This window comes from Chelonoidis abingdonii, chromosome 9, assembly GCF_003597395.2.
Source record: "Chelonoidis abingdonii isolate Lonesome George chromosome 9, CheloAbing_2.0, whole genome shotgun sequence".
In the NCBI taxonomy this organism is placed as follows: Eukaryota; Metazoa; Chordata; order Testudines; family Testudinidae; genus Chelonoidis; species Chelonoidis abingdonii.
The window spans coordinates 11,956,834-11,984,450 of record NC_133777.1 but is presented as its reverse complement, the minus strand read 5'-3'; the positions used below and the strand labels follow the sequence as shown (position 1 = coordinate 11,984,450).

Genomic DNA, 27,617 nt, shown 5'->3' with positions numbered 1-27,617 from the left:
AAAATGCACAGCTGCCCCCTCCCCCACACATTAGTTACACAAGAAAGAGGTAAAGATCCATAACATGGGGACAATGACTTCCCAAGGAAGAGACCTTTCAAGTGCTTGTATTGGACATTGACCTGAAGTGAAAGACTAGATGGAGCAGCAGAAAGAGCGAAAAGAAGCCAAGCCAAAAGCAAAACACAATGCCCAGATGTGGAAAGGATATGAGAGTGTTCAGGAGAGGGAATACCACCCGGCACTACAATGTCAGGGTGGGAAACCTGCTTTGCACTGAACACAGGAGGATGCTAGTGTTACACTCCCCATGAGCCTTATGTCAACAGTGGCATTACTGGGGAAGCACACGGAATTCCCCAAGCACCAACATACAGACCCCAGAGAAATGCTGCGTAGAAGAGTTGGATGCTACTATACCCTCTCTCACACAAGTACACAACTCCGAGCAGAATCCACAACGTCGCTTTACCTTCAATTGGAATCACAGATGGTTCCTTTATGGAGGGTGAAATGGCCCGTTTCTCAGCCACTGCAGCCTCTGCCAGACGTCCCAGGGCACTCAGGGGAGGCGTGGAGCAGAGTTTGGGGCGTTTGGTCAATCCAGTCAGGCTGGATGCACTAGATAAAGCAGCAGATCCCTCCCGTTTACGTTCAGAGGGCAATCCAGCTGCCGCTGGCTTGAGCAGTGTGACGGTAGCTTTAGAGTCATTGGCTTGGCCTTTCGACCCCAAGGCGATAAAATCTCCTGGTGGAGGATGAGCTACGAAAGGAAAACAGAAACGAGACCACAAAGTCAGAAGTCTCCATTACCTCCCTTGAGCCACAAACCTACCCAGTGCCCTGGGCACCCCAGGCCTTAGAACAAAGCAATGCAGAGACAAAGCCAAGGCAGATTTCACTTGGAGGCTGGCACCAGGGGGTAGCGCTCACAAACAGCTGCCAGCCCTACTGGGTGGCCTGGGAGATGGGCACCAACAACCCCACTGACCACCAGCCACCTGGCCAGGCTTGGGACACTATAAGAGCCTCCCCTTCTCCCTCCCAAACTAGCAGCCAGTGGTCCCACTCAACGCAGGCTGCCCTGATGGGACCCACCATGCTGGGAGCCTGAGGCTCTTCCCAGGCTGCCCCAGGAGCATGGCCTGCCCATCCCCTCTCGCAGCTCTCCGCTACCAGGGACTGGGACTCACCCGAGGGCTTGGGCACCGCGCTGGGCCGGCGAACCGCGGCCGGCTTCGGGCGATTCATGCCACCAGGCCTCCACGCCACAAAGGTCACCTGCAGGGTCCAGGAGAAGAGACATGAGATAGGTAGGGGGCGAGGTCGTGCCTGATACAGCCTAACCGTGCCCCGCCCCCCCGCAGCTAACCCTCCCCTCCCCGCCATTCACCATCCCTCTGCCCCCCCGCCACTCACCCAACTCCCGCCCTAAACCCCAGCATTTACTGCCTCCCCAGCTAACCCCCCATTCACTGCCCCTCTTCCCCTCCACTCGTCCAACCCCCCCCAGCTAAACCACCCTCCCCTCGCCACTCGTCAACCCCCAGCTAAACCACCCCCTCCCCCCGCCACTCGTCACCCCCAGCTACCCCCCCAGCTATAAACCACCCCTCCCCCGCCACTCGTCCAACAACCCCCCAGCAACCACCCCCTCCCCCCCCACTCGCTCCAACCCCCCAGTTAACCCCCATTCACTCTCCCCTCTTCGCCCCCGCACTCGTCCAACCCCCAGCTAACCACCCCCCACTACTCGTCCAACCCCCCAGCTAAACCACCCCTCCCCCGCCACTCGTCAACCCCCGTTAACCCCCATTCACTCTCCCCTACCCTTCCTTCGCCAAACACTCTCTCATCCTTTTCCCCTTCCTTCCATGCTCCCCTATTTTCTCCCATTTTGCCCATTCGCTCGCTATTCGCCTCCTCTTCCCGCTCCCTCCTCCTTTTCCTTGCTGCACCTTGCCCTCTTCCTGCTCCCCCGTATCTCTCCACCACGACCATCCTTCCCACTCCTCCTCCCCTTCCTCTCTCCCCCTGCCCCCCCATTTCCCCCCACCACTCATCCCACCCCCCCAGCTAAACCACCCGCTGCTCGTCCAAACCCCCGCTACCCCCGGTCGCCCCCATCCCAGCCCCTCCCCTCGCCATTCACCCCCCTGCCCCGCGCTGACCCCGCAGGGGGGGGACCCAGGCTGTGCCCGCCTACCGCTCAAAGCCGGGCCCGCTGACACCGGAACCAGAAACTGCTCCTGTCGCCCTGTGAGCGACCCGGAACCAAAACTGAGCCTGCCCCGTCCGACGACTCAAAGGCTCCGGGGAGGTCTCGGCGCCACCTGGCGGCGTGACGGGAGACGGGTCTTGCGCGTCGCCATCAAGCGTCCAGCAGCGGGAGCTGCATCCGCAGCCACTAACCGCCCCCCTGCCCACCCCTCACACACACAAGGGCGGCCCGGAGGTGATGCCACCTGGTGGCCAGAGCAGGGACCTATACCTCGCCTGGCCGCGAGCCCGGGACAGCTCCCACCCGCCAGCTCTGCAGCGCCACCTGGTGCTGGGCAGCGCCCACCTGAGACTGGGCAGGACAGCAGCTGGGGCCAGAGAGCCCCTGCATGGCCAGGACCAGCTGCACTGCAGCCAGAGCCAACCCCCGCCCTGCCAGGGGCGGCTCTAGGCATTTTGCTACCCCCAGCACGGCAGGCAGGCTGCCTTCGGCGGCTTGCGTGTAGGAGGTCCCCAGTCCCATGGATTCGGCAGACCTCCCGCCACGGGACCAGCGGACCCTCCGCAGGCAAGCCACCCAAGGCAGCCTGCCTGCTGCCCTCGCGGCGACCGGCAGAGCGCCCCCCATGGCTTGCCACCCCAGGCATGTGCTTGGCATGCTGGTGCCTGGAGTCGCCCAACTCCCCCATAATAGTAGATGCATTAGCCACTGTGAGATGCTCAATCCTCAGTCCCCCTCGCTGCTGGGAGGCCAGACAGTGCTGTTGTCCCCAGTTTACAGAGGAGCTTAGCTATGGGGTGGGCTAGGGTGTCATTCCCAGCTCTGGTACCCCTACAGGTGCTAGCTCTGTTCCAGAGAGCGGGCTAAAAATAGCAGTGTGATAGGGAGAGGGCTTGGGCCCTCCCTGCACACAACAGGCGGAGGGGACACACCAAAGGGGGCAGGAAGGGAGGCCACGGGAACAGGGAAGTGAACAGATCTCCATCATGGCATGGACACAGCCTGGCCTGGAGGGGACGCTGCAGGCAGGTAGCATGTGCAGTGAATGCCAGGACAGACTCACCCAGAAACAACAGCCAGACAGCAGCCACCTCCACTTGCCTTTATTCATCTCAGACAGAGCAGCCCCAAGAGGAGCAGTCAGGGGCCTTTCCCTAACCTCTCCCAGCACTGACACCCATGTGACAGCCAGACCTGACTCTGGACGGCTCTCAGCTTCCTTCTGAAAATCACACTACTGGCACTAGCTCTGAGGCTGCTCCAGCAGTGCCATGTGGGTCTGGTGGGCTGAGGGGTGGAGACCCAGGGCTCCCATGGAGCCCTTTGTACGCTGGCACTGCCAGCAGTGCTTCCCTCCCCCCCCCCCATGTGCTGCAGTATTGTCTTGACACCGGGACAAGTGGCTGGAGAAAGGTCAGCGCTGACTCAGCCTGCCAGTTATGCAGCACAGCACACACCCCCACCCCAGCACGCTGACACCCTCAGGGATGCACCGTGCCAGCAGAGTGCAAAAGCCGGGGCACAGGAGACCTCCCTGCGCTCTGGGTGGAGTAACCCAGAGCGCAGGGAGCAGCACCAGGCGCTCTGGGTTACTCCCAGACCAGGGACTCAGAGAGCAGGGCAAGGCCAGCTGCCAACGAGCGGCAGAGGAGGAGGCTGGAGTGCCTGCCCTTCTGCACGGCACAGCCAGAGGCAGAGAGCCTGAGAGCAACAGGAGGAAACAGGCAGACAGAATCGCTGACCAGAGCCTCTCATCAGCCCCCTAGAGCCACAGTCCTGGGCATGGGACAGCTGAGTCTTTAAACATAAACCCTGCGCCCAGAGCCATGGCAGAGACCGCCTTCAGCGGAGCTCGGGGGCATTAGCAGGGCAGTTTTTGGCTCTCGCTGGCCTGCAGGAGTAGTCTCGTGGGGAAAGGCGAAGGCAGGACAGGGAAAGCCAGGAAAGGCAGGCTATGCAGCCCTGCTGGGCTTGGGCACGAACCAGCTGTGGAACCCACAGTCTATGTCAAAACTGCTGTGGGAGGGAGGCAGCCCTGAGCTGGGACACAGAGCCAGCCAGAGCAGCACGCCACAGCCGGGGCCTTGGCACGTGCACACATGCAGATGGATGCACAGAAGCACACCTCTATCCCCACCCCCACACAGACACACATGGAAGGACAGAGAAGCCTCCAGAGCCCAGTTCCAGCTCAGCCATCCCAGGCGGGTGCAGCCGTCACAGCCAGCAGATGGAGAATCCCTGGCTGAGGTTGAGGTTGAGGTCGCTCACCGTGAGAACCTGCAGTAGAGGGAGAAACTCAAGCTCAAAGTGGAATGCAGGGGCCCCATGCAACACACAGCGCCGAGCCAGGCTGGGTGCACACCCCCATCACAGCTGGAGCACGCTCCGTGCTGCCCCATGACGTGACAGCTGATGGTCGGGCGGGAGAGTAAACTGGCACTAAGGGGCAGGGTAGGGCAATGGGCTAGAACAAACATCAGCATCTGCACCTGCCTACTCAGTGAGCACCTCCAAGTGCTGTGCAAACAACGAGCTGAGCTCACTATCTCCCTGGGGCATGGGAATGGAACCCAGGCATCCTGACTCCCACCACCCTGCTCTAACCACTAACAGCCCTTCCCATCTCCCAGTTCCCTCTGCTCGGCACACAGGCCCAGTGCAGCGCAGGGAGCAGCACCAGGCGCTCTGGGTTATTCCCAGACCAGGGACTCAGAGAGCAGGGCAAGGCCAGCTGCCAACGAGCAGCAGAGGAGGAGGCTGGAGTGCCTGCCCTTCTGCACGGCACAGCCAGAGGCAGAGAGCCTGAGAGCAACAAACTCACGACCGCAGGACAGAGACGTGACCCTGCCAGAGCCAGAGATGAGCGTGTGGCTTGGGGAAGGAGCCGGTCATCGCTGGGCGGGAGAGGGCACATAGGGCGCTGACGGGAAGGAGCCAGTCATCGCTGTGCGGGGGATGGACATACCAGGCGCTGGGTTACCTGGTTGTCCAGGTAGGAGAAGGGATTCTCTTTGCCATTGACAGTGACTCTGCTGGGCTTCTCCCGGACCCCATAGACACTCAGCACATCCACAGTGATGTAGGTGGCTTCCACGTTGGCGTGAAGGACAGTGGAGGTGAAGACGTTCTAGGCGAGATGCCAAGAGGTGGGGCCTGCTGGTGCCCAGACTACGTGGGCACCGGTAGGCACGGCTACAGCACCCACCCCCACGCCCAAGGGCAACCCCAGCCCTCCACTGCTCCTGTTGGCCACGGCCTGGCTATCACACAGTCCCTGCCCCCACGTGTGCAATTGCGGCTGCTCTGGCCCCCAGCCCCTGAGACAAGCACACTGAGCCCAGCACTCTCCAGCAGAGAGCACCAGCCACAGGCCCTGATCCCAGCTCCCCCAGCTGGCCAGGTCCAGAGATCCGAGTCCACACCACAGCCCCATTCAGGCAGGAGGATGCTGTACCATCTGCACTCCCACAATGGGCCAGGCAGCTCTAGCTGTCTGGGGCCAGAGCAGGCCTGTGGCTCTGGGGGGTGGGAGGGCAGCACATTCCACCCCCGAGGCGGGGGCCCCCTACCTGCGTGACGTTGAACACCAGGTAGGAGTAGTCACCCCTCTCAAAGGTGTCCAGGCTCTCGCCGTCATCCCAGAAGAGGTCCCCCCAGGCGCTGGCATTCTGGGACAGGGCTGCGATCAGGCGCAGGGGGTTCCCGCTGCTCACCCAGCTGGTGCTCCCGGGTTTCTGGGGTTCAAGAGAGCAACTGCTGAGACCAGGCGCCCCGCTGAGGGCTCCAGGTGTAGAGGACCGGGCATGGGGCAGGCCATGGCAGTGAATACACCACGGAGTGAAGACAATGACCTAAAGAGCACAGATCCTTCCCCCCCCACACACCCATTTGTGCCAAGGGAGGCATCTCAGGAAAGCTCCTGACCCAGACCCCTGAGGAGCGTCACCTCCTCGGCTGCAGCACAGAGACCAGCCCGGACAAGTAGCCTCCCGCTGCTGCAGACAGTCCTGTGCCTCCTGTGCAGGGCGAGCGACTGACACGTCCCAGAGCCAGGCAGCAGGCAGCCAGATGTAGGGATCTGGAGTGTGGGACGAGGGTTATTCTTGTGCTCCAGATGCAGCAGGGGGGAGCAGTCTCACCTGGGTGGGGAGAATGGCGCCTTCCCGGACATGCAGGTTGATGTGGTCCAGTGGAGCAGCCATCTTCAGGCTCTCACCACTGCTGTTCACAGAGGAGCCCTGTGGAGGCAGCAACAGATACACGGGGTGTGGGCAGCAGGGTGGGCAAGAGGGTGAAGCCATCTGCCCACGGGTCTGGAGAACCACCTCCTGAGGCCATGGGTACCAGCCAGACCCATATCCACCACACACAGGCAGCAAGGGGAAGAGTAGGCCACAGGCCCTGGGACTCCCCTGGATTGGTGCCCACACCCACCACACACAGGGCATGGGCACCAATCCAGGGGAGCACAGACACAGGTATGCAGAGCAGGGAGAGCACATATCACGGGCACCAGCCCGGGGCTCAGACACACACAGGGCTGGGGGAGCATAGAGGCAGGATCACAGACACACACATGGCAGGAGGGCATGCTCAGAAACGAGGCTGTGGCTATAATCCTTTCCTGCAGTCTCTGATGGCGGCAGTGGTGCCCACCTGCTGGTCTGTGGGTGACTGGGAAGGACCTTCTCCGACCCTCTGATTCCTGCTCTCCTCAATGGCCAAGCCCAGAGGATAGGACAGGAGGCTATTGTGAGCTCTCATCCCAGGGAAGAGCAGATTGACAGGCAGGGAAGGTTGGAGGTGCACTGGCCACTCCTGCCCTGCTCCCTCCCCATCCCCTCTGGCACAGGGACCCACGCCTGCTCTTATTTCTGACACAGATGGCACCCCGGTTGCTTTCACAGGCTGCAGGGCTCTGTCAGGTGAGGGGCCCTTTGCAGCTGGGGTCTCCAGACCCCTTGGGTAGGAGAAGACACACAAATCTACCTTGTCCCGCCTCCCAGCATGCTCTGCTCCTTACCGTGTAGTAATCGTACCACACCCCTCTGGGGAAGTAGCCAATTACAGAGTCCATTCCAGGCTCCAGCACAGGTGTCACCAACAGGCTCTGTCCCCACAGAAACTGCTTGTCAATTGAGTACGTGATCATGTCCTGTGGAAACCTACAGTGGGAAGAGGGTGCCTCAGCGCTGAGCTGCTGATGACACCGACCTCTGGGCCCTGCAGTCTGAACTGGGCCAGTGCCCCCAAACTGGCATTCAAGCCACAGCACAGTCACTTTCCACTCGCTGTCAGCACCAACGGGGGTGGCACCTGCCTGTAGATTAGTGGCACTACGGTCTGCGACTTCATGCTTGCTTGTAGATCCATGGCATCAGATTTCATGGATCCTGTCTGTGGGTCGAAGGGCAGGGCCAGGCCCACCCACAGAAATGAGTGGAGGGGCCCCATGGGTCAGAGGGTGCCCACCAGGGGAAGAGAGGCAGACTGTGCTCCCTTAGGGGAGAGGAGGGAGGGAGGCATGCCCACCAGAGGTCGGGGGGCCATGCGCCCCTGTGGATTGCCCATGGGGCAGGAAACCATCCATAGCTGTAAGAGGAGCTTCTTACTCAAAGAACAAGGCTCGAGCGACAGTGTGGCCCTGCAGGTGTGCCCGGTAGAAGAGCGTGTAGAGGAAGGGCAGCAGGGCGTAGCGCGTCAGCAGCACCTCCTTCATGGCCGTCCGCGCCCCCGAGCTGAACGCCACCGGATCCTGGGCCTGGGCAGGCCAGACAACCAGAGTGTCAACAGGCAAGACAGATGGACAAATGGGCTCTACCCAGAGTCTGTCCGAGGCAGCTGCGGAGAACGGACAACCAACACCCCTTGCCCGCTCCCAGCAGCAACCATCCCCCGTCCCCTCCTATCAGTGACCTCTCCGTACTGCTCTGGGCCCTTCCCCCATTTGAATGCAGCCCTCCGGGGACTGCATCAGCCCTGGGCTCCCATGGGTGCTGCTGTCCCTTGGGATGGGCCTCCCTGTTACCTTTTCATTCTGGGTGTTGTGGTTTCGGGCGAAGGGGTAGAAGGCTCCGAGCTGCATCCAGCGGGTGCATAGCTCCTCCGAGGTGGTGCCTGAGAATCCACAGATGTCAGCCCCAACCAGCGGGATCCCAAAGAGATTGAAGCTCAGCACCCCTGCAAACACAGAGGCATGGAGTCTAGAAGCAGCCAGGGACACCTGGAGAGCATCTGCCCTGATCCTCCTCGGGACAACACTCAGACGGACACCCCGTGCTGTTCCCTTGTACAGACTGCGACACGTACATGCCTGGGGACATGCCTGGGGGGGCTACATCTTACCCACCACAGGACCAAACAGCTGCCCCGATGTCTGCAAGCTGGCAGCCGGCTCCCATCGCAGCCAGTCCTGGAGCCGGGAGCAGGCTCCAGACCCTCGACTGCCCTCCCAGATGGTAACAGGGAAAGGCCACATCTCAATTACAGGCCAGCAATAAGGTGCAATTTCCCGTGGCCCTTTAATAGAGGAGCCACTGCCCAGCACATGGGAAAGGAGGAGCCATCACGACCAGGGAGGACACAGGCCAGTCTCTGAGGGTGATCCTGTCCTCAGCGGGTGAAGGCTGGTATCTGTGAGAGGCCTGCTTGTTGCCGGGAGAGCCACTCACCTGGGACTGACCAGTACATGTCCTTCCACTTGCTCCTGTTGTCACCGAGCCAGTGTCCCGAGTATCTGCCCTGGCTGGGGAAGGTGGAGCGAGAAATCACAAGCGGGCGTTTCCCTCGGATCTGGATCAAGGCACTGGAAGACAAGGAGGAGACGGGCACTGGGACCAGGCCGGGGCAGCTGTGAGACTCAAAACCAAGGACATAGCCAGTGCAGTGAATCGGGGCAGCAGCCAGCCCCTGCTCCACATCCAATGCAGCTCTGAGACCCAAGCACAGCTTGGCAAGGCGAGGGAACCCGGATCAGGAGCTCAAACCCCAGCCTGGAGCCAGTGCACTGAGGAGACACCAGCCCCCCATGGGCAGGATGCCTCACATTGGTGTCTCAGACACCGTTCTGTGGAGCCATTCATTGACACCAGGTGTGAACCTGTTCACTGGAGTCGGCAGGCCAACGCATGCCTAGCCAGCGCTGGCCATTACCTAGCTGTGGCTTTGGCTTCCATCAGCCCGTAGAGATTGTGGAGGTTGTAGTGCACGGAGGTGCTCTGCTTCGCCGAGGTGCACACGGTCTTTGCAGAGAGGGACCCGCCCAGCACGGCTGATGGGGAGGGAGAGAGGCTGTGAGAAGAAGTGTTGTGCAGCACGGAAGCCAGCTAACATCTGCACCCAGATACAGTTACCTGCGCCTCACACACTATTCAGTAGCCTCTGGGCCAGATCTCCAGGCTGCTCATATGGTACAACAGGGCTAGATTCTGGCTATCAGCAGCCAGTGAGGAACCCCACACTGGCATAAAGCCAGCAGAGCTGGTAATGGTTCCTGTGCCAGCTGTCCCCCTCTGCGGGCATATTAAGGAACCCAGCCATTGGTCAACACTTAAGGGCTAAAACTGGTCATGCAGGTGTCTGAATACACAGTTAGGGTTGTGCACATGGGCTCAGGTTTCAAACACAGGAACCTGAGCCCATGTGCACAACCCTGAGTGCTGGGAATGCTGTGCTAAAGGCATGTCTGAGGACAGACAGCACACACAAATACGTACATCTACACACCTGTACACCTATACAGAGGCTAAAACCTATGGGTCAGATGAAGCCATGGTGTAGGTAGGCCCAGCTCCCAGTGGCACCAAAGGAAGTTACACCTGCTTAACCAGCACAGCCTATATTTTATTTCCCTTCTTACCAGGCACATAGGGAGGGTTATCAAGTTCCCCTGGGGAACAGCCATCCACCGACCCGTCCTTGAAGTCAGATGGTTCATTCATGTCCTAGACAGAGGAAGTCAAGTTGAAATTTCATTCACAGGGTTTTGGTGATTATCAAGCTGAGAGCTGATCTCTTCTCAGAGACCAGACGCTGCTCACCTACACCTCGTGGGACCAACCATGTTGCCAAAGCCACAAGGACCCACAGACAGGACAGCCGCTCCATGGCTGTCCCTGCTTCTTGAGCCACTCAGAGATGGAGTCCTAATCCACCCCTGGACTTGGGAAGCTAACTGCATCATTGGTCCTGACCTGTTAAACTCCAGCATGTTCAATACCTGGAACAACATGCAGCCTAGCGCCCTTTTATCCAGCGTAGTAAAAGCTTAGACTGGATGCATCTGACACGTGTCTCCCAGTGTATGTGTGTCTTCAGGGACATAGAGCTTGTCAAAGACAAGGAAACTGGAAAAACAGGAGCTCAGAGAGGTACAAAAGCTTCAGGGATAAGTGAGACACACTCTATGCTGAGGGGAACATGAGGGAGTAGCTTGGAGAGCCCCTGCCTTTGTAGCTCAGACCCAACAGAGGTAAGGAGGAACTTACGATCCAAAGCCCATCAAAGGGGACGTGAGTATGGAACCGGTTCAGATTCTCCAGCCACCACTGGTAAGTGTCTGGGTTGGAGAAATCAGGAAAAGCGGTGAGGCCAGGCCACACCTATGGAAAGGCCAGAAAACACATTCTGTGAACCTCTCATTGGCCAGCTGCACCAAGGAACAGAGCGAGTTCAGGGAATCACAGCCTATTGTACACCTGCAAAGATGGCAGTCCAGCCGCCCTCCACCTGTTAATGCACCACTGACCTTCCTTTCTGCCACTGGTGGCTGGAGCTGGAGACTTAGCCAGGTCCACTTTTGAAATTCCACCTTCTCCCCTGTAGAGGAGGTGGAATTTAAAATGCAGATGGTGAACGGGCAGCACCATTTGATTTTTCCAGTTCAGCTTGAATATTCTAAGGTGCCAGCAATAACAATGGGACCGGTGTTTTTTTAAATATGGGGTCCAATTCTTCCCTGCCTTGCACCCTGTGTAACTGTTTACACATATGCAGAGCAAGCACAAACCAGGTGTAAAGTATCACCACGCTCAGAGGGAGTGAAGGGTCTGGATTTCACAGCACTTTACACCCCCGGGGAATTTTTAGCATAACGATCATCTGTTTTTCCTAGTGCTGTTCAAACTTTCTTAATGTATTTAAGAGAGACTGAGAAGTATGTCGTAGAAGTCCATAATTTATAAGCCTGGGGAGAGTTGGATGAGAAATCACAGTGGATTGTGGGTAATAAATGGAGCAATTCCACAGATTTGCTCACCAGGTGCAATTTTTCCATCATTCCGGAGATAGGGAGAAATTCAGAAAAGCAGACTGACAGTCTAGGGCGACACAACAGATTCTGACTTCACTTGTGTTCATGCGACTCCACTGATTCCCAAGCGGTCACTCTGGAGTCACACGGGGTGAGATCAGAATCAGGCTCAGTATTTTCCCCACACAGCCTATTCAGCCTTCTTTACAGAAATGAAATTCCCCAATGATGTCAATGCACTTCAGAGAACAAGGAGAGAATCAGGCTCAAAGCACACAGGACAGAAAGGTCACTTGACCATTATTTTTCCCTTAACAACTCTAGGGGTGAAATCTTGGTCTCACTGAAGCCAATGGCAAAACTCCCATAGATTTCTGTGGGGTCAGGATTTCATCCAAGTTGCTCCCCCTCTTACCTGTCCAATCAGTGTTTGCCCCTGAGTAGTATTTATGAATATGCCACGTCTCAAGCCTTCATCGTAAGGCCAGTAAGAACCAGGAGGATTAGTGCTGCTTATTCCAGGATCCTGGAAACATATGGAACAGGTTACATTCTCCCCCCAGTGTCCATGAAGCCTCACCAATATACCCATAGTAACTCAGAGAACAGCTTACTGGTCCTGGGAGCCCTGGCCCACCAAACTAGGGTTGACTAAAGCTCACGTTACTGCCAAATTGACTAAAAGGAACAGAAACTTGCTGCAGCATTTCCACTTGTGAGAAAGAATATCGTATAAAGTGTCACTTCTCCAAGGATCAAGGGTTATAGATAAAAAAAAAAAAAAAAAGATATCTTTTAGGGGGGGAGGGAGTAATGCTGAGTATATGGCCAATGGAACAGCAGTGAGTGGAATCACTCTGTTAGACCAGGGGTTCTCAACCTTTTCCATTCCAGGACCCCCTCTTCCATCAAGCTGGGGTCTAGATGGAACATGCCTCCCATTTACCAGTATAAGAGGGGCAGAGAACCACTCCAAGGTTGAGAACCCATGAATCAGACTGACTGACAGATACCTGCAGCAGTTTCTCCTTGTGTGATCAAGACATTGGGAGGTTTACACGCAGAGCAGACAGGAAGGCAGCGGGATAACGCTGGACCTGTCGCTAGAGCTCCCCTGCAGAATAGAGAGAAATTCCAAAGGCCATGCTCATGGATTCCAGCAGGGGTCCTAGCCACTCCTCCCAAGCAGAGGCCTGTGTGAGGCCAAAGCAGAGAGGGATAAGGGGGTGGGGTAAAGAGAAGGTCACAAAAGTACCTGATGCTCTTTCAGGCTATTGCTCAAAGCCAAGCATCATACCTGCTCAGAGTGTAAGGCATATGCTAAAAAACAAAGGGCTATATCCTCAGCTGGTGTAAATCAGCACAGCTCTGTTGGCATCAGCACCTGCTGAGGCTCTGTGTCGAAATGTTTATCACTGAAATAGACAGAAGCAACTCATATGGTGGGGAGCCTGACACCTCATGGAGCAGCTGAACACATCTCACATGCCGACTCTGGCTGCACCTGCCTTAAGTTTTAGAAACAAAAACAGGCCTAGCATATAATTCAGGAAGAAGGTCAGAGAAGTCAGTATACCAGGATCATGACGTAGTACTGGCCATGCTTGTGAAGGTCTTCCACCAACTGCGGGAGGGTGTCAAACTTCTCGGGATCAAAGGTGAAGTCCCGGTACCCTTCCATGTAATCAATATCATTCCACTGAGCATCCTGCAAAGAAGACATGCAGAATTGCATGGTGTGGAAATGCTTGTGCGGAGCTGCCTAGCCTCCTCTGGAGGACAGGTATTTATTTTACCTGAGGTATCTGATAATTCCTCATGGCTTTCACAATCTGCCAGGTTTCATTGCTTGTCCCATAGCCCCAGCGGCACAGATGGAACCCCAGCCCCCAGAAAGGTGGCATGGCAGGGAAACCTGGAACAACACAATTGGAATGGAGACAATGACGAACTTGGCAACCCTGGTGGAGGCGGTAATGACTAGGGCAATTCAGAATGAGAGGGAGGATCTGGTGGAGATGAGGAAGAGGCAACACCCCTGGTGGCGGAGGACATCACGATGAATCTGGTGAGACAGGTGCTAATGTATAAATGTGAGGGTGATGGCAGGGGATGGAGATGCTGGGCATGTCTAAGCATACAAAGGAACGGTTATTCAACAGGCTGTCTTGGGGGTGAGATGAACAGAGAATGGCTGGGGTATTGATATTTACCTATCACCTGCTGATACTGTTGGATGACCATGTTGGGATCAGGACCCAAGAAGATGTAAAAATCCAGAACTCCTCCAATGGTTCTCCAGGTCAAGGCAGGAGCTGGCTGCAGAGCCACCTCTTTGGAAAGTGACAGAATAGAGACAATGAACGGGGTCAGAAGTCCTGATGTCAAATCATGGCTCTCCCACAGACGAATGTGACCATAGGCAAAAAGATATGTCTATAGCCCTGTGCCTCAATTCCCCATCCATAAAGTGGGAGTAATAGCACCTCCTTATTGCACAAGGGTTCTGAAGGCTTAAAAGCTGCAGCGTGATTTGGTATCACTGGATTTCAGATGCAGCAGACGTGCAAAGGATTATTACAAAATCTGTTTTCTAAACCTGACAAGTGTGGCGTTCTCACCATTTCCATTCCAGAACTAAGCCCAACAGTGCTTTCTGCCTCTGTAGCGTAGAACCCATTCCAGAGCCCACAGAACTGAATGATAAATGAAGAACTGAATGCGAGAGCGAGTTTCTGGTGGACTGAGGGCTTTGCTGGAAAGGGTGCATTGTATGTATGAGGGTACGTCTACACTGCACGATTATTTCGAATTAGCTTAAACCGATATTACAAAACAGATCTAATAAAATCGGTTTAGCGCGTCCACAGTGGGATCACGAAATCGATTGTTTGCGTCCATGGTCCAAAGCTACCATCGATTTCAGGAGCGGTGCACTGTGGGTAGCTGTTCCTCAGCTATCCCATAGTTCCCACTTCCGGGTTGAGAGCACAGTGCCTGATGGGGCAGAAAACATTGCCCCGGGTGGTGCTGGGTACAGCCTCACCCCTCCCTTTGTGAAGGCAGCAGACAACCCTTTGGCGCCTTTTCCCTGGAGTGCATTGAGCAAACGCCATAGCACAGCAATCATGGACCCTGAGATCACAAACGGTATCCTGACCGTTGTCAACACCTCGCGTACTCTCTGCCAGCAGCATTCAGTACACAGAGGGTGACATTTACAGTACTCAAGGAATTATTTATTTTACTTCTCTTTCACGTGCTGGGGGGGGGGAAGAGACTGACGAGCTGTTCCGTGAACCACGCAAGACACCGTGTATTAAGCTACAGACATTGGGCGCTCAGCCAAGAATGCAAATAGTTTTCAGAGACTGCTGTGGAGACTGATAGCTGTAGTCCTCATTACCCCCTCCCTCCCTCCATGAGCATCCGTTTGAGTCTCTGGCTTCCCGTTACGGTTGTCACGCACCGCTGTGTATCCTGGAGTTTATTTTTCAAACGCTTTGGCATTTCCTGTTCTTTAACGGAGCTCTGATAAAACAGATTTGTCTCACCATACAGCGATCAGATCTAGTATCTCCCGTAAGGTTCAATGCAGGAGCTACTTTTGCATTTGAACTGCATCGCCACCCGTGCTGATCAGAGCTGGACACGTGAAAGCAGGAAATGTCATTCTAAAGGTCTCGGGGCTTTTCCTGTTTACCGGCACTCCGCATCCGAGTTCGGATTGCGGACCAGAGCGGTCAGTGGTGCACTGTGGGATACCTCTAGGAGGCCAATAATGTCGATTTCCGTCCACACGAACCCTAATCCGAGTTATCACTTTCGAATTTAGCGCTACTCCTCTCGTCTGGGAGGAGTTCCGAAATCGATTTAAGGAGCCGTTTAACTCGATATTAATGACGACGTCGTGTGAACGGGTACAGCATTAAATCGGTATATCGGCCATTAAACCGATTTAAAGTCGCAGTGTAGACCTGGCCTGAGTTCTCACACTTCCAATACAGCGGAGGTGTTTTCACAGCACTTCCCTGCACCGTTATTCTTGGGAGTTCTATTGCGATAAAACATACACAGCTGGAACAAACATGGCGCTGGCACGAGGAGCCTCATGACATCAAGGTCCCAGATGGCCCTAACAGGGCACTGGTGTAAAGAGCCTCCCTGTGTTTGTGTCCTTGCTGACACTGGCCTGGCGCTACCATCAGGAAGCTCACCCTGCTGAAGTCCTGGCTGGTACCAATATGCCATCAGTGAGAGGATGCTCACAATTCTGGAGTCCCAGCTGGCATGGACAGCTGGCATCAACAGGGCACGATTGTGAGAAAAGCAGCCAGCAGATTTATATCCCTGCTGCACCAGAAGTCACACTCTCCATAGTTAAATGGCAGATATATCAGAGGAGAACAGGGCTGGACCAGGGGCATGACATGCTGGCTTTTCAGACTACAATTCAGCAGCTGTCTGTGTGGTTAAACTGCTCGACAGTTGCTAAAGAGCCTAAGTTTAGCCAGGAAACAGATGTCTGGCTCAATAAAGGGGCCACGAAACCACATCTTCCTCTTTTACTGCTTCTCTTTGCCCCGAGTTCCTGAACTGCCACCTCAGGTCAGTCCCCCGCACCCGGCCAGCTCCAGCTTCCAAAGCCAGCAGGTCCCATTTCTAGTGATTAGGAATAGTACCAAAATCTATGAGATGCCACTGTCAGGGCATGCAGGCTGGTGAAGCAGAGGGCTTCCCTCATCAGGCCCTGAACACCCGCTCCACCCCAATGTAGCAGAAGAAAGCACATACCCATTGCATTGCTATTCAGGAGGAAGACACCATGAGCAGCTCCCCCTTCCTCCATCAGCAGGTAAAATGGGTGAGCTCCATAGAGGTTGTAGGACTCCTGCAAACAGAAGTTGTCTGATAAGAGACTTGTTTTCAATACATCAGGGACACCCAAAGGAAGGCGGAATGGATAACGAGGGAGGTGTCTAAGAAAGAGTTATGAGCCATGGGGAGCAGTTGACAGATGCCTTCTGGACCCTCTTGGCTCAGTGTGATTTAGATCTATCTTGGCTAGGCATGTCAGTTCTGGTCACCAATATGTAGGACAGTCATGATCAGCCTGGAGAGAGAAGGGCAATGGGCAGCCAGGATCATTGCAGAGTTTGCATTTGAAGGCCAAAGGAACTTGGCGTATTCTCAGCAGAGAAGACCAAAACACAAACCCCGGAAGCTACTGTAACAGAAGGGATCGGTGATGGAGTGGGACAGGATGAGCTACAAAGGACCTTCTTAAAGCAAGGGAATTATGCATAAGCAGGGCAGCCAGGCACAACTACCATACTTCTCTCAAAGCGGCAAAGATACAAATGGTTGCCATGTGACCCATGGCAACAGATTAAATAAATCCATGCATGGGACACAGTCATCTTTAAACAGAGCTAGAGGGGAGTGAAGGACACAAAGGTAAAACGGGGCGAGAGAAACCCAAAGGGAAGAGATGTTTCCTTCCTACGTGACCCAAGTTTGCTGGATCTCAACTCCATCCCCAACGGCCTGTGTCCCACACCAAAAGGAACTCTGCTGAGATGGGGAGTGTCTATTAACACAGACCCCAGACTAAGCTGGTGAGGTGTTTCAATAGCCTGTGGGGATTCAAGAGTCCTCTGCTGCTGAGTGGAGAGGTCACATTTGAACCTAATCAAAGGTAAGGAAGATTTCATATCCCAGCATGGCCTTCCTCTGACCCACAGAGAGGGGCAGCGGGAAGCTCATGTACTGACGGCTTCCTCTGGATGTTAAAGACCTAGCAGACACAATAACATTCTTCGCCTACCCACATCTCACTGTTACTCGGAGTCTAAAACACTCATCAGAGCTCTGTTTTCCTCAGAGACTCACCCAGCTCTGCTGAAAGAGTTGTCAGTAGTCAGACTCCACTCATCCCACTACCGAGGGAACTGGGAAGCATCAGAGTGGCACAGAGCCATCCCCAGAAGAGGGGCGTTATCTGTTCTAGAGCGGAAAGGAGGGGCTGCCAAACCAGCACAGGAGGGGACTCACTACACCAGAGCACAGAGGGGTCGTACATCTGCTCAGAAGTAATCTGATGCCGGGTTCTGAGCAGGGCTATGAAGGAAGCAAACGCAGTTCTTGTATGTAAGGCAGCTGTGCAAGTTGGGCCTGTTATACTAAGGGGAACCTTTAATGGGCAACAGCAGAGTTGAAATAGCAAGACTGGCCCTGCACACATCACCGAGGGGAAAATGATACCATGGGAGGGACATCCCGGGCCCACAACGTCAGGGTGTTCCAGTCCAGGCTGTGCAGGAAGCTGCTCCGATGCTCCCCAAGGCCATAGAGGAATTTGGAAGAGAGGATGGTTGAAATCTGGAGAAACTGGTCAGCGAAGATCAAGGGAGCCACGGTCGTATTTAACCTGGACGGGTGGCGGGAGGGGAGTGAGAGAAGATACAAAAGTGGGCAAGAAGTAGGGTGAGGGAGGGAGCAGGAGCAAGGGAAGGACAGAGCAAGAGAGGACAAATATCATTAAAACAATGTCAGTCTGCTCCTCTGCTGCTGCTAATAGCAATCACGGCACCTTCCTTCCAGGATATCAAACTTCTGCACAAACTAGAGATTATCCACCCCGGCCCACAGACTCCGAGACTGTGTTACAAATCCCATGGCTCAGCAATTTGAGTGAACTCTCCTATCCCAGCCAAATGCAGAGCCAGGGCATAACCTGGCCCAAAGGTCAGCATGACAGTCTGATCCAGAGGTTAGGATTCAAGTCAAGGTGCCAACGAAAGTCTCCTCAGAGATTATATTAAACCCTCTAGGCAACAGAAACAACACAGGAGTGAGGTTTCCTCATTGTCTAACCAACAGCAAACTACTCCCAAGAGGACCAGGTTAGCAAACACACAAAGTTTTAAACAACAGTAAAATAAGGAAAGGCTGGTGCATCTGAGGGGAAGAGCAAAGCAAAGAGCTCTTCTCTACATGCCCTGTCCTACTAGAACTGGCTACATGCTAGCGAGCGAGAGCGAGAAATTTACAGTCCTCTCACTGATTTCTTCCCTAGAGCAGCACTTACACAATACTTTGCATTTGGAAGGCACTAGACAATCACTAAGTCATTAACACATTACGCAAATAAGCACACTGTAAATGCAGAAGGACAGATTCTTCTCCTCTCTGTGCCAAGCCACATCAAGACCACATTGACCAAGTTCCCAGAGTCAACCCTGCATTCTTTCTACCCAGGCCCAGGAAGTGATGTGCTCCTCTCTAGGTTCTTATGCAGTGCCCATCCCCACAGTATCTGAAACCTCAGTTCTTGAGGAAGGAGGAAGAGGGAGAACAGCTGTCTCCCCCAGCCTACAGGGCATGCTGACACAGCAAAGCTCATGCTCTTCCCGCCCAAACCCAGGTGAATAAACCAAGCAGGTAGGAGACTTGGGCTTAGGAGAGGAGAGAGACAGTTCCCTCCTCCCTTCTAGCTTCAGCTCTGTGGTGCCCCCACAGGTGGAGCTAACGGGTGGGGTCAGCCGCTGAAGTTGGAGAGAGAGAAGAGGAGGATGAACTCTTACAGCACAGTGCCAGAGGCTCTGCGCCTCAGCAGCAGGCCAAAAGGCTCCTTGGAGAACTCCAGGCTGTATATGGGATTCTCTGCTCTCTTCACTGCCTGAGGAACCTCCAGGGGGACTTCAAATCGAGGGCTTGTGGAATCCGTGATCTACAAAAGAGAGAAAATATGTCTTAAAAACAGCAAAGCAGGAGGCAAAGGAGTGTTTAATTGGCTCAGAGGGGCGACCTGACAACAAGCTAAACTCAGCAACATGACAGCAACAGCTAGTGCCAGGGGCATATGGCTGCTGTGTCTGGCTTGACATGATGGGACTCTAGACTGAGACATGAGATGGGTTCTACTGCTGGTCAGGGGCTAGTGTCAGCCAGCAGAGAAAAGGGGATTTAGTTAGCCGGACTGAGAGGCCCTACCTGGGACCCTTCTAGGCATGGAGGCCTTGACGGGAAGGGACATAGACCAGAGAAGGCAGCTCACCTTGATGTGTAACCGAGTGTCTGTTTCAAACTCCACGCTCAGCTGCAGCCTCTCAATGTCTCTGGGATAATAGGCCTTCACCTTCCTCCTCAGCAAACCCACCATTCCCAGCTCAGTCTGGTTCAGGCTCTCCAGGGTGTAGCTGGGGAAGTCAGGGGGGTAAAAGCACCAGGGCACTCCATTCCTGCTCCTCAAAGGCTGGTCACATTCAATAAAGCAGCACCCCCTGCTCTCACAGAGCTCTTTTGTCACCACCACATTCCTCTCAGGATAGCAGTCAAAGCGGAGAGGCTCAGGGACCGCGCTGCATTTCTCCAGGGGCGTCTGTTCATGCTGGCTCCCAGACCCCTGTCTGAGCATCCACATGGTGACTCCACTCAGCAGGACGGCTACTATCATCAGCAGGCCAACACCCAGCCACCAAGTGGACAACTTGCGAAGGCAGGGCAGCTTCCCATCAATGCTCTCTTCTTCAGCATAGGATTCTGTAGGCTGTGGGATGTCTGTTGCCAGCTTTTGGTAGGACTTCATCTTCCATGTGCTAAAATGAGGGAGGGAATAAAGCACCAAATGAAGGAACCGGCAGAGAAAATCCTACCCTACTGAGGAGGAGATTCTTCCACAGGAGAATAATCATCATGAAAAATAAGTGATATCAGACCATGCCATAGCCCTGAGAGTGAATTTCCCTGCCTTGTCTTGCTGCCTGCTCAGTTTTTCACAATAATGTTAGCGCAACACACAATCACAGCAGCTCTGGTCATTGGTCCCTTTGCCGTACTACTTGCATTGTGTGGAACATACAGAATAATTCTTGACTCTGGAGACGGGTTTGAAGGTGGAAAACAGGACCCTGTCCTACTTGATCTGCTGCTCAGTGCTCTGCCTAAGGTAGGGCCCGACCCTGCACAGGCTCACAGGATTGGGAAAATCTACCAAGAGCTCTCCTGTACACATTGTACAAGGAACAGCTTCTGTTTAAGTCTGCATTCTCATTGAGCACCTCGACCACTACCAGCAGAGATAGCTAGCTTCCTGCACAAGCTGACAGACCAAAGCCAGAGAAGTGGCAGGGGCCGGCCAGCCGCGCGCACACGCACGCACCCCTTTCTAAGGATGTTGCAGCAGCTACTCCAACGTGTGCTCTCCAGAGATATTCCGGCTATTTCTGACTTTAGGGACCCATAATGTTTCCAGGATCTGTTATATGGGCTGAGCCCAGCTCCACCCGCCCTACCACAGCCATGGTTTCTGAGCCACATAAAATCCTTGTGAGGTGCCGAGCATGCTCCGCTCTTATTGAAAACAATTGGCGTTGAGGATCTCCAGCCACCAGGAGTACTGGACCTTTACAATGTAAAAATCCTTGGGGCAGGGAACGTCCCTTAGCCTGCATCCCATTATAAATGACTAAAGAACTATTTTGGAACTCTCCCATACAAACATCTTCTCTGGGGCCTCCTTGCAAACAGAGGGCTTTTCTGAGCTGCCACTGCAGGAAAGGGAGAGATGTCCCAACACCTTAAACTACAGCCATTATTTCTCTAAACTGTAGATATGCATATATACTTATTCAAAAGCTTTTCACACCAAATCTGCATTCTGCAGGAAAAACAAAAGCACGGAGAAATTACTTTTCTTGATGTACAATCAAATATTTTATTTAATACATACACCGCAGTAGCACCAAGATGCCTCAACTTGCTAGGTACTGTCCAACCGTAAAATAAAAGACAGTCCCTGCCCCATAAAGCTAAGCAGCTTTATTTAATGCATATTCCCCAAGACTCTCAGGACCACCTTGTCTATTGACTCCGTTAATACAGTCATATGCCAATGCAAAACTCTGCAGCCGTGCATGCAGATATTTGCATGAACAAACAGGTTGCTAAAATGCTGTAACCTGATCCATGCACCAAATGCCCCTGGACATATATAAGTGCAGGGATTCACAGGTGCAAACAGACTTTGCCTGCCACCTCAGTGGAGGCTGGTGGAACACAGGACCCCAACTTGTTATTTGAACAGATCACTATGAACATTTGGTATTAAAAATCCCCCCTGCCAATGCACTGGGCCACCATTTCTCTCTCTGGAAATCCCTGCTGAACATACTTAGCTATTTTGCTCTCCCCTGCCTCTGATCCGGTGAGAGCTAAGAAGCTTACATACACTTGTCTCCTCTTGACATTGTGGCTTCAGGAGGACAGTGAGGTCTCCCAGCTTGCAGCACTTTATGCCTGCTGTACCATAAACCTCCTAAAATAAGCCCTGTACGTGGTCTCTACCACTTCAGTTTATTAGCAGCGCAAAAGTCCTAACTTCCTGTATATGTCGTTGGTACCTAAGAAAGTTGGATTATTAGAACTTTGAATATAAACAAAACGCATTCAGGTAGAAATAAAGCCATATTCTTATCAATTATGTCATACCAAAGTTTATTAGGAGCTTTTCCCTTGTCTGAGTTCAGTGGGAGTTTCTAGAAAGGATTTCAAAGCCCATTACAAAAATGGATAAGCATTATTATCCGCATTTCACAGAGAAGTTGTGGCTTGCCCAGACCACATAGTGAGTGACAATACCAGGAATAGAATCTAGGTTTCCTGACTCCTAGTCCAACATCTTATCCATAGGTCCCTGCTGCCTCCCCTATATAAATATGATAGACAGATATAGATTGTGACAGAATACACCCCTGTGTTCACACCCCACGCACTACTGTAATCATCCTTGTGAGGTTTCATTTAAAAACTCATAATTTGCTAGTCATTATTGTCTTGAAAAATGTTGTGGCAACACTGTATGTGAAGTTATGAGATACCACTGTATGTTATTAACACATGTTCCAAACTGAGGTTGGCAAAAAGATCTGACTCAAACAAAGGAATGTGTGTGTTGCTTAATTGCATTTAAGCAGTAAACAGAGTCATCAAACAGGTGAGGAAAAAGCAGCAGGGAACATCCTTCTCTATAGACTCTTTATCTCCTTAATCTCAGCTGGAAATGGTTTTCAAGAGAGGAACTGACACTATAAAAAAGGAGGGACAAACACCCCAAGACACTCTCCATCTTCTGCTTATTGTATTCATGGCACCAGAAGCAACGAAGGATGCATTTTTTGGATTGGAAAAGGGGTTCTGACCTAAGAAGTTTGTTCAGTAAGACTGTTGAAAGAATTTGATAAGAAAACTTTGCTTTGAATATAAGTTCATAGTTTGTTAAGTTAAACACTAGTAGAATGTTTATCTTTATCTTGTAACCATTTCTGGCTTTTATGCCTCATTACTTGTACTCACTTAAAAGCTCTCTTTGTAGTTAATAAACATGTTTTATTTAATCCAGTGTTTAAACTGAAGTGTCTGGGAAACTCCATTTAGCCCTATGTCTTGAACTGTGCTACTTATTACTGCATTCAGAGATGAATCTCAAACCATGTTGGACAACCATTTTCTGACATGGCTGTAGATAGCCAAACCCATGCTACAGGCTACTTTTCTCTACAGAGAGGCTAATTCTCCACTGCCATGCATCTCATGTAGCCATTTACACCTGTCTAACGTGAGTGGAAAATGCGTCTCATCTGATAAATGGCTGCATAAGGAGTAAATGGCTATACAAGGTGCAAGGCAGTGGAGAGTCGGGCTCATAGGGATAAAACCTGCCCCATGACTGCCAAAGTGCCCAACAGTCAGCAGATCCAACCCCTTGAGGATACCACTCAAGTAAGAGGATCCTCAGGTGATGTAGCACTACCACAGTGGCTCCTATGTCATCCTGTCTGCTGCCTCCTGACATGGGGGTGGGGGCTGATTGGGGAAACCGGGGTATGCCTAGGGCATCCATGTGGGCCAATGTTCCCTATCTGCCAGAATGCCCCCACAGGCCTCTGGAAATCAGCATAATTTAGATTGGCCATGTTGTGGCTGGGAATGACCCAATGCTCAATGGCCCCATGATGTGGGGCACAAAGAAGACTAAAAAACTGCTTTGACCCCTCATCTCGAGCTGTATGTGGGCTCTTTAGCTGCATGTGTGCCCTTGGACTATGGTCTGTAGCATGGTAGTTAGTCTATTGCAGTTTCTGAACTCGCTCTGTAAATGTGTGAGGTTTGACAGCAAGCAGCACCGACCCAGTAGCTTTGTTTTAGCAGTACTGCAGCTTTAGCTAGCCTAGCTAAGTCAGTTCAAAAAGGATGTGATTCTTAAAGTCATGGGATACCCAGGAGAGGGAAAGAGGAGAAGCTGAGAACCAGCTCCCTGATTTTCTGCCTCAGCAAAGGTTAGAGTAGCCTAGGGATGCTGTAACTTGTACTACCTGACTATGGTTCCATAGGGACCACATATCAGCGGGGGGATAGCCAGAGCACTGTGTGGTCCAGCCACTTCCCCACTCTGCTCTCAATATGTCCCCTAAAATATGGCTGTGAGGAGGTGAGATTTAGGAGCTGGGTATGCTGGCTCTGCACCTGCTGGAGACTCCCCTTATTTCAGAGGAATCCCCAAAAGGAAACTTGCAGGTGCGCCTTTGCACCACCTGGGTAGCGCAAAGAGAGTGGCACAAGGCAAAGAGTCTGGCTTAAAATACTGATTGCAGCCCCTTGATCTTTTTTTGAAACAACGTGTTTGGCCTGCAGGTGGAAAAGGATTAAGATCGCTGGCTTGGACAGACATTTTCAAACATAGTTACAAGAACAAGTGCACAGACAGACTGAAAGTCTGGTTTTAAAACATTCAGCCTTTCCTATGTTCTAGTTCAGGGGTTCTCAATCTTTTTTGTTCTAAGGCCCTCCCAACATGCAATAAAAACTCTATGGTGCACCTGTGCCACAACAACTGCTTTTCTGCATATAAAAGCCAGGGCCGGTGTTAAGGGATAGCAAGCAAGGCACTTGCCTGGGACCCCTTGCCACAGGGCCTCCCACAAGACTACATTGTTCAAGCTTCAGCTTCAGCCCTGAGTGATAGGGCTGAGGGCCCCGGGCTTCAGCCCCAAGTGGTGGGGCTTCTGCTTTCTGCCCTGGGCCACAGTAAGTCTAATTCTGGCTCTGCTCGGTTGCAGCCCCTGAAACCTGCTCGCGGTCCCCTAGAGGGCTCCAGATCCCTGGATGAGAACCACTGTTCTAGTTAACAGTCCATACTATTTCATCATCATGGTCTAAAACGAAGTAGATGCATTGCTACTGGGGGTCTCAAAGGTAGAGCACATTGTTGATATAAGGTTCAGTTAGGGCACAGTATTGCTAAATCTCAGGATTTTATTGAGCTGCAGCCTTAAAGCTCTAGCTTCTTAAGTCATGGATCTTGCATGGTGACAGGTTTCAGAGCAGTAGCTATGTTAGTCTGTATCCGCAAAAAGAACAGGAGTACTTGCGGCACCTTAGAGACTAAAATTTATTTGAGCATAAGCTTTCATGGGCTAAAACCCACTTCATCAGATGCATGCAGTGAAAAATACAGTAGGATGATGTTCTCTGTAAAAATTCCCCTCTCACCCCTACGGGTGGTATGTGTCTTCCTCAACCTCGGGTCCTCTACCAGAGGCCTGGGAGTTTGAGGGTTCTGCGCAGTATCTTAGCTGTTCCTAGCACTGCACTCTTCTGGACAGAGAGCTCTGATCATGAGAGCAACAGTATGTACCCACCCTGGAAAATGAGGTTGGAGGATATAGATCAAGGCGACTCCGGAGAGAATGTTAGCTGGTGGAACTACAGAAGGGTGTAGAGATTAAGGATAGACTCGGCTACTGAAAAATACAAGGCCTGACTCCATCTGAAGCCCTAGAGACTGCTAACAAAGCTCACAGCACTGGCTCACCAGGCTAAGGAGATAACTAGGAAGCAGAGGCCAAAAAAGTAAATGCCCTGTTTCTCAAAGAACCATCCAAGGTGTACTCCCAACTGCAGTGCAACAAAACATAACAGCAGAGCCACAGCAAGCAGAAACTGACAGTACTGGAGAACATATGGGGAGAAAGAGAAGACTCATAACACCAGTGCAAAGTGCTGGAGGACCTGAGAACAGAGACAGCAATCTCCCAGACAGAAACCGTCACCATCACAGTAGAAGGACATCCGCAGCGGGTCAAGAACATGAAGAGCTGGACAGCACCTGGACCAGACATGATCCACACTACTGGCTAAAGAAACTAACAGCAGTGCATGAACGCTAGCAGCACAGATGAACCAGCTGCTAGCAGCAGGCTCCACCCCAAACTGGCTAACACAAGAAGGACAGTGCTGATCATGAAGACCCTGCAAGAACAGAACCGTCCAACTTACCGCCAATAACCTGCCTCCCTACAACATGGAAATCCTATCAGGCATCATAGCCGCCAAGCTACAGGACCATATGGGCCTGTACAGAGCACAGCTTCAGAAGGGCATTGGGAACACACCAGAGGCTCAAAACACCAGTTGCTCTAGATAGAGCAGTCGCCCAGGACTCAGATCTAGACAGACCAATCTGAGCACAGCCTGGATTGACTACAGGAAAGCCTACGACTCAATGCCGCACACGTGGATCTGTGAATGTCTGGCGCTATACAAAGTCAACAGGACACTAAGACCTTCCTCAAGAACTCAATGGGGCTATGGAAACAACACTGGAAGTCAATTCAAGGCAGCTGCACAAGTGGCCATCAATGCGGCATATACCAAGGTGATGCACTGTCCCCGCTGCTGTTCTGCATAGGCTTAACCCCTCACGCCAGATAATCACAAGGACTGGATACGGGTACAGGTTCAGGAGTGGAACTACCATCAGCCACCTCTACATGGATGAATCAAGCTGTATGCTAAGAATGAACGAGACATCGACTCGCTAATCCACCTGACGTGGATCTACAGTGAGGATTCGGATGTCATTTGTACTGGAGAAGTGTGGCCGGATGGTAGTGAAGAGAGGGAAGGTAGTCAAGACTGATGGGGTGGTACTACGTGGGCCACATAGGACATACAGACCCAAACTACAAGTACCTTGGCGTCCCACAGTCACATGGAAACCATGATGAGGAGGCAAGGAAGACAGCAAATCCAAGTATCACCAAAGGATAAGACAGGTCCTGAGAGCCAGCTTAGTGGGAAGAACAGATCCACGCCATCAACGGATCGCCCCTGCCGGTCATCAGATACCCTGCGGTAATGTGAGCTGGCCAAGGAGGACATGGAGGCTGCGATTTGAAGAACCCGGAAGCTCCTCACAATGCACGGAGGTTCCACCCCAAGTCCAACACCCAGAGACTGTATACCAGCCGGAAAGAAGGCAGGCGGGGCTTGGTGAGCGTCAAAAGCCACTGTCCTGGATGAAACCCGGAACATTCTAGGGTACATCAGTAGATGCCCCAAAGATGAGCTGCTGAGAGCATGCCTGAGGCAGCAGCAGACATGGAGAAAGTCAAGCAGAAGAAGTGCCATGGCAAGACAAGACCCTGCATGAGGATGTACCATCGATAGCTGAGGTGGCTCGACATTGGAATCTCCTCTACCAGTGGCTGGAAAGGGCTAGACTAAAAAGACAGCACTGAGGCATTGATCATAGCAGCACAGGAACAGGCACTGAGCACCAGATCCCATTGAAAGCAGGGTCTACCACACTAGAGAGGACCAAGTGCAGACTGTGCAGTGAGGCCTCAGAGACAGTCCAACCCATAGTGGCAGGATGAAGATGCAGGCAGGACAGCATACACTGAACGGCAACAACCAAGTGGCTGGCATTGTGTACAGGAACATCTGCGCAGCGGTGGGCTAGACCTCCCAAGACAGATGGAGATTCCACAGAAGGTTGTGGAGAATAGCAGGGCTAAGATCTGTGGACTTCCAGATCCAGACGGACAGGAGGTACTGGCCAATCAACCAGACATCGTGGTGATAGACAAGGAGCAGAAGACAGCGGTGGTGATAGATATAGCAGTGCCAAGGGACAGCAACATCAGGAAGAAGGAATATGAGAAGCTGGAGAAGTACCAGGGCCTGAAAGAGGAATCGAGAGGATGTGGAAAGTGAAGGCCAAAGTGGTCCAGTGATGGTAGGAGCACTTGGGGCTGTGACTCTAAGCTGGGTGAGTGGTCCACAGATGCCAGGAACAAC

At 53.0% G+C, this 27,617-nt stretch overlaps 2 protein-coding genes across 3 annotated transcripts in view; both read right to left on the bottom strand.

The window, feature by feature from the left end:
- INTS1 (integrator complex subunit 1) overlaps positions 1-2,276 on the bottom strand; it is a 35,224-nt gene extending 32,948 nt beyond the window's left edge. Inside the window, exons 1-3 of one of the 2 annotated variants that reach the window (XM_032794063.2) lie at positions 2,207-2,276; positions 1,194-1,281; positions 473-763 (exon numbers count right to left, since the gene is read on the bottom strand). In XM_032794063.2, the coding sequence (XP_032649954.1) occupies positions 473-763; positions 1,194-1,251 (349 nt within the window). In that variant the 5' untranslated portion in view covers positions 1,252-1,281; positions 2,207-2,276. Of the gene's footprint in view, positions 1-472; positions 764-1,193; positions 1,282-2,202 lie in introns of both variants that reach the window. The other variant, XM_075069194.1, reaches the window with a different exon arrangement.
- A 1,033-nt stretch (positions 2,277-3,309) lies between these two features.
- Positions 3,310-27,617, bottom strand: part of LOC116832931 (lysosomal alpha-glucosidase-like) — a 27,403-nt gene continuing 3,095 nt past the window's right edge. Inside the window, 19 exon segments of the mRNA XM_075069189.1 lie at positions 3,310-4,501; positions 5,205-5,351; positions 5,794-5,958; positions 6,364-6,462; positions 7,248-7,389; positions 7,837-7,985; positions 8,253-8,404; positions 8,896-9,029; positions 9,377-9,494; positions 10,083-10,167; positions 10,711-10,824; positions 11,890-12,000; positions 13,051-13,182; positions 13,271-13,389; positions 13,688-13,807; positions 16,269-16,365; positions 17,739-17,904; positions 19,061-19,206; positions 19,534-20,074. Of these exon segments, the coding sequence (XP_074925290.1) occupies positions 4,439-4,501; positions 5,205-5,351; positions 5,794-5,958; positions 6,364-6,462; positions 7,248-7,389; positions 7,837-7,985; positions 8,253-8,404; positions 8,896-9,029; positions 9,377-9,494; positions 10,083-10,167; positions 10,711-10,824; positions 11,890-12,000; positions 13,051-13,182; positions 13,271-13,389; positions 13,688-13,807; positions 16,269-16,365; positions 17,739-17,904; positions 19,061-19,206; positions 19,534-20,074 (2,800 nt within the window). The 3' untranslated portion in view covers positions 3,310-4,438.